This window comes from Glycine max, chromosome 14 (assembly GCF_000004515.6).
Source record: "Glycine max cultivar Williams 82 chromosome 14, Glycine_max_v4.0, whole genome shotgun sequence".
NCBI classification, from domain to species: Eukaryota; Viridiplantae; Streptophyta; class Magnoliopsida; order Fabales; family Fabaceae; genus Glycine; species Glycine max.
This window is the reverse complement of record NC_038250.2, coordinates 45,086,460-45,093,243: the sequence shown is the minus strand read 5'-3', so window position 1 is coordinate 45,093,243 and position 6,784 is coordinate 45,086,460. Positions and strand designations below refer to the sequence as shown.

The 6,784-nt window shown below is 30.7% G+C and overlaps 1 protein-coding gene across 1 annotated transcript; it reads left to right on the top strand.

Annotated features, from left to right (window-relative positions):
- The first annotated feature begins 465 nt into the window (after nucleotides 1–465).
- LOC100802817 (uncharacterized) lies at nucleotides 466–1,768 on the top strand. Its single transcript, XM_003544773.5, has 2 exons — nucleotides 466–841; nucleotides 1,097–1,768. The coding sequence occupies exons 1-2, from the start codon at nucleotides 720–722 to the stop codon at nucleotides 1,569–1,571; spliced, it is 597 nt and encodes a 198-aa protein (XP_003544821.1). The 5' UTR covers nucleotides 466–719; the 3' UTR covers nucleotides 1,572–1,768.
- The last annotated feature ends 5,016 nt before the right edge of the window (nucleotides 1,769–6,784 follow it).

Below are 6,784 nucleotides of genomic sequence, written 5' to 3'. Positions count from 1 at the left end.
TTCCCCTTAATTCATCTTAACATTTTTGGCCCGACCAATGTTCCATTTTGGCATTTACAAGTCCTCGTCTACCATTCCCTCACGAGTCTACGACTAGGCCAGGAGAGGCTATGAGGCCATGACCATGACACCCTCCTTTGGAATATCACATTTATGGGGTCGAACTGGACCAATCCATAAATCAATCAATTTCAAAATTTCTTTTATTATTTATTTTTTAAAGATAAATATTAATGAATATTTTCGGAATATTGATTAAGTAGATAAAAAATTATTAACACACACAAAATCATATTATTTATGATTTTTTTTATATTTTCTTATAATTTTTAGGATAATTTTTTAATTTTTTAATTAATATTCTAGAAACACTAATTAACTATTATTTTTTTTTAAAAGTGCAGCTAGCTTGTAAAGAATGTCCCTATCCCCCGTTCCCATTCCCCAAAGAGCCTCCATTATTCAATAAATTTCCCTTTCCTACATCAACACGAAATTGCTGCATTTAAATATACATACAACAAACCTTCACAAACACGGTCACACGGAAACTCAAGTCCATCGATCTGTTTTTATTTATATATAAGGACTCGGGTTTGTCATTTGTGGGTCTCCATGCCTTTTCTTGTGTGGCCATAGACACATAGCTATTCCTCAATTATCAATATCTTCTCTCCTTCTCTCTCTCTCTCGATGACAAACAACGCATACAGCAAAACATGACAACCAAAGGAACAACTCACTCTAAACCCAACAACACTGAATGTTGCATGTGTGGGGATCTTGGCTTCTCTGATCAGCTTTTTCAATGCAAAGTCTGCCAATTCAGATCTCAACACAGGTAGGTACATATCATTAAAAAAAAACTATATTTATGTTTTCTGAAATAATTTCTATTCAAGCACAGTCAGATATTAAATTAGAACATTTTTTTGGCGAGAATTTGAACCTTGATTCATCGTACTATAAGAGACTAATTTCTTAGTCTTGACCCTTCTGTGTGATTTAATCATACATAACTAGTTTGCAATTGGGTGATTTTGTTAATTTGGTTCTTTCATTAATAATAACCCTTTATGTTTGTCAAAATTGGCAGATACTGCAGCAATCTCTACCCAAAGCCAGAGTCTCTTGGAACCTGCAATTGGTGTTTGAGTCAAAGAGAGGACACCAAAGAGAAGTCAACCAATTCATCAAACTCTTCCTCATCTATTAGGAACAATGATGATGAGAGGAGGTACAAGCGAATCAGGAATGGTAATAACAACAGTGCTCAAAATATTGGACCGGTGAAGAAGGAAGTGAAAGGGAGTGTTCTTCATCTCCAAATCCAGAAACCCATTAAGAAACCAAAGTCACCAGAGTCATCACGATCACCATCAGCATCCAATTCTCCACCGAAATCTTCGCTGGTTTTGGTATCGACCCGGAAGAGGATTGTCACCAATGGTGCCTTGGAAGAGAGACTGAGGAGGACTAGGTCAGAAAACATCACAAGAAGTGGTACCACAAAACAGGTCTTCAGGAATAAGGTGAGAAGGTACAAGCTTTTGGATGAAGTTTCTAGTTAAAATAATACTAAAAAAATGATAATAATAAAAGGTTTAGAATGAAGAGAGTTATGTAAGAGATGATCAATCTATAGATAAGAAAGAAAAAAAGGTCATGGTTTTTGGTTCCTTTTGCGTTTTTTCCCTTCAAAGTTTTGTCCCAATGCATGTACAGAACAATGGTGAATTAATGAATCAGCCAAAAGTGTTTGAGTTTAGACTCATTGTAACTTGACAGTTGCATTCCCTTTTTTTCCATTGATAATTTGCTTAGTTTTAGGTTCAAATCTTCATTGTAGCAAAACCTCACATACCCTCTTCTATTTTCCCGTAAAATATATAATGACATCAGCACAATTCAATAACCTGAGAGGAAAATTAGAGAACCAAAGCATGGTTAGCAATTTGTTTTAACAATTGTTATGTGAATGTGATTAAGGGCATTGAAAGAGATACAAGACTTTTTTAAGTCCTTAACTGTTAAGTGAGTCATGATAGCCACGCGTCTTGCATGACAAAAAGTCTATAGGGATAGGAGAGCGTTTCTAAAAGTTTGCTAGAAATTTCTAGGCAACATCGGCACACGCTTTGAAGTGGGGCTTGGTCCTTGACGAAGAATCAATTGACACATAGTACCAGACAAAGCTTGACATGCAAGGGGTCAACTGCACATGGAAATGAATTTCTTGGCGTCCATGCATTCATGAATTGATACCATTAAATATAGATTGGGCAAAAGTTATAAAATTGATTTGATAGTTAAAAATAAAAAATTTAAGGATCGAAGGAAAGAAAGATGTGAGAAGATTCATATCCTCCTGTTAACATTTTAATAAAATTAATAATTAACATTGATGAATAAAAATACGCCAAGATTAGAAATTTCAGTCATGTTTACACGTTCCAATGCAAAAATGTTGAAACAAGTTTGCTGCATAATGTCAAAGGAGACGCAAACACGAACACACTTACAAGTTACATCTTGAATGTTAATGTGTATTTTAAGTTGGATTTATTGAGATAAAATATGAATCATTCTATCTTTGTCTTTTGATTAATTGTATGAATGTGGCAAATCCCTCACCGCATAGTCTGTGAAGGTTTACACCAATGGCTGGAACATACTTAAAATCCTGGATAGTGGACAGCGATTTGCTTTCCCCACAAGAATATTTTGTTTTTGCCTTTTGAATATAGTTTGCAAAACGCAATAGATTCCTAGGAAAATATGGAAAAGATGGTTTGATTTAAAGCCTAATTAAGACGAAATGATTCATTCGAATAAGTTGACTTGTAAAGTGCGTTGTGGAAACTTGATGCCATGCCATACAAGCCAATCACTTTAAGTTAATGCTTAAAAAAAATTGAGAAAACCTTTTTCTACGGGATGTAATTGATCGAAGTATGATTTACGCCTTTCTTTGCGTAATTTCCCCCTTTTCTTTTTCTAATGCGGACACAATTGGCTAATAAACATTTACTAGTACGTCAAACAGGTTGTTATATGAACTTTGATGTGCAATTTGGAGTAACAAAAAAAATTTAAATACATTTTTGTCACTCAAATGTGAGTTATTTACTTTTTAATCTTTTAAATTTGAAGTTGGTTTTTTAGTTTCTGTAAAATATTTTTTTGTCATTATGAAAAGTGTGAATCAAATAGAAAATAAAATATTCATAATTTTTAATATTTTTTACCGTCATAATTTAATTTTCTATTTCATATTTTAAAGTATGATTTTTCGGTAATTTGAAGTTGTGAAAATCAAGTTAATAAAAAAATTAAAGCAGTTTCTAAAATGATTAATCAATTTTTAATTTTTTCCTATCTTAGTTATGACAATTTTTAATTTAAATCAAGTGTACTTTAAAATGTAAATTAAAAAAATAAATGTTGATGATAAAAAGTTGTGGTAAATTACTGTTTGACTCATGCTATATAGAAGTACTACAAAAATATAAATATTTTGTGAATTTTAAAGACTAAAAAACAATTTTAAATTTAAAGAATTAAAACTCAACTTTAAAAGATTAAAAACATATCTAAGAAAAAAAACAAAATCGCACGCAGGTTCACCACGCACACTTGTTCATGAATACATCTTAAAATGGGATTAAAGGGGCCAAATTGGAGGAGTGCATGTAGCATTATTCTGTGGCGCTGCTCGAGGAGGAATTTTATATAAGGAGAATGTTAGAAAGGCAAAAGGCATACTTATTGCACACAATTAATTATTATTGAATTGTACATAAAAGTATTAATAAAGAAATATTGATTTTTTTATATATTCAGAAAGCAATAAAATAACTACTAATGTTTAGGCTGCTACACCAAAAGCATCGGCTAATTAACAAGGGACAACTGATCCGAGAACGAAAACTTGTCCTCAATACAGTCTTAGACTCTTAGTCCGAGGAAATTCCATGATTAATTAGCCAACCAATCTTCACATTCGTCTCCTTCTTGTAGAAGCTTAAAGCTTAAAAGTCCATCAAGAAATAAAAGAGATATAAAATTATTTTGGTGTTGGGAAGAGAGAAGAGATCACCGTCGGTGACAGATCCAAGACCTTAAATCAGTGGAGACAAATTATAAAAAATAAAATTAATGGGTTCAATTATATAAATATAAATGAAATAAAATATAAAAATATAAGATTTTATTTACAAATTTAATGAATTTCAAAAAATAAGGAGATGCAAGTATACCCTGGAGTCAACGTAGATCCGCAACTAATCACGACTTTAAATTCTTCCAACTGATATTTTTAATCAAATTAATAAATTAACATTTATTGATAATAAAAAAAATCCCTTGGATTTGATCAATTAAAGTGGCATAATGATGGAATTGTTGGACCTTCTGTCTCACTAGATTCAATGCTGCTTGACAATCTGATTCCGAAACCCTGCAAATGACAAGGGAAGTTGAGCATTTGATGTATGAACAAGCCAAGCCACTAATACAAACCAGGATATGATGGTCTCCAAATAACCACATAACAAAGATGGTTTTATTCTCAGTTGGATATCTCATGGAATTTATGTGGAAAGTTTTTCAAAGTGCCATTGCCCACTGTAGTAAAAATCCTCGATTCGCATCTATATATGTGCACACAAGAAACTGAACTACATAAACATTCATCTCCTAAACACCTGTCATACCTAAAGAAGCCCCTTCACCTTTCCTAATTCTGACTTTGAAACCATGTTTTATGCTAGCAACAATTTTGGTAATTGAATTCCAAATTCATTAGGCACTTGCAGTTGGCATATTGCACATAAGCAAATTATATACTTCTTCCGTCTCTAATTATAAATTTTTTTTTCAAAATTTTGTTTGTTTTTTTATAAGATTATTTTCTAATTTCTAAATGTATTAATTATTTTTTTCTTACATACTTTTACTTAATTATTTTTTCTCCAAACATTAATGAAAAATAATTAAGTGGATAGAGAGATAAGAAAATTATAATTTTAAAATGATAGTATAATTAATTAACAGATCTAATGTAATTAACTAAATTAATTATTTTTCTTAAGGGAAGTGAATTAATTGAAATGATCTTATAATTAAGAATGAAGGGGTAATATATACCTCCATTCTTCACCTGATCCTAATATTTACTTTTTTTAACGTAACATTAATCTCTTTTCTCACTTATATTTTTTATAACATTAATGATGAGTTACAAAATAAAAATAAAAAATAAATTAATGATGATAATGTCAATTTTTTAAGATTATTATTCTTTCTTTTATTTATTGATTTTTTCTTTATCTTTTTAAAAACAATCTAGGATAACAATTATAATAAACTAAGGGAGTACGATTCAATCATAATTTCAACAATGTAAATTTAAACAAATAATTTGTTAAATTATGACTTAAAAAGCATATCGACCATCAACAAGATTTAACATATTTGATAAATGATTGAATTTTTTAAACATGTTAACGGATTCAATTATCTGATCATACGTATGTAAAAAAATTTATTCAAAAAGACAAAACTTATTTTTGTAATCTCTACCTTCATCGATTCCAATTATGAAAATAACCTACTTCACAAGAGGTAGATGCAGGTAAATGGATTTGAAGAAATGATCCCATCTCATTCTCAACTCTCACCAGCCAAGTTAAAAAAAAAAAAAAATTCAAGGTTCCGAAGAGTCAAATGTTTCTAGTTAATTCACCTTAAATGTATATATGGTCCCATCATAATTAAAATAATCAAATCTCATGGTTCTCAAAAGTCAAATGAAAATAACAATACAAGACAAAACCAACACTTAAGTTTTAGGGTTTACGAGGTAGTAATATGTATTGACATTATTATCACTTGAAATTTATGATTTGTTCTCGTAATTATTTTATTGTTTCTAATAAGATAGTGGTATTGCTGATCTTGACACCATAAGAATATTTCGATCTCTAGATTTAAGGTTGCACATTTTCTAGTTTAGTTTACTAGCTAGCTATATACATCTACATATACAGTCTAAGGTAGGTAGGTTCAATATTGGAAGCAAACACTATACCCACAAGGACGAGGCATAATTATCAACGGAACATAAACGTGATCCAGAGGTTAATTGATTTGTAAGAGGCATAATTATCAACGGAACATAAACGTGATCAAGAGGTTAATTGATTTGTAAGATTGTTTGTCAATGAGCTGTTTTTGAGATACGTCTTAATAGTGAGCTGTTAAATGAAGAATCAAGGCGAAAGCATCTTTTCGTACGCAATGTAAAACCAAAGGGATGTTACTTGCGAAAGCAAGTAACTGGCTGTGTAAAGAGATGGGATGGGAAAAGCCTTGGTAGGGAGGGAAAATTTTGAGAATAAGAGGCAAAAATAAATAAAATGAAGGATTAAAAGTAAGACCGTGAGAAAAATAAACTAGTATAATATTTATATAAATACTAACTTATATAAATATGAATGATATGACAACTTCATTAGTAAAATTAAATATTTAAAAGTTCAATTTGACTTGATTTGGATGGATTTTAAAAATTGCACGAGATCTACTTTAATATGGTAAAAGAAAAATGGTGAATTTAATTGGTATCTTTTGTGGTTTGATTAAGAGGGGAGAAACAAGCTAGGAAATAGTCCCCAAATCATGCGTGCGAGATTAAACTAGTAAATGGATTTAAATATCAACATATCTAACATCAAATTTGACAAGTTTTCTCTTTTCCTTAAATCCAAAGTACATCTCTGAT

Excerpts from the sequence above, each read along its gene's own strand:
- LOC100802817 (XM_003544773.5), top strand. The coding sequence starts at position 720 with ATGACAACCAAAGGAACAACTCACTCTAAACCCAACAACACTGAATGT. Across the intron at positions 842-1,096 it reads CAATTCAGATCTCAACACAG|ATACTGCAGCAATCTCTACC; the intron begins GTAGGTACATAT and ends CAAAATTGGCAG.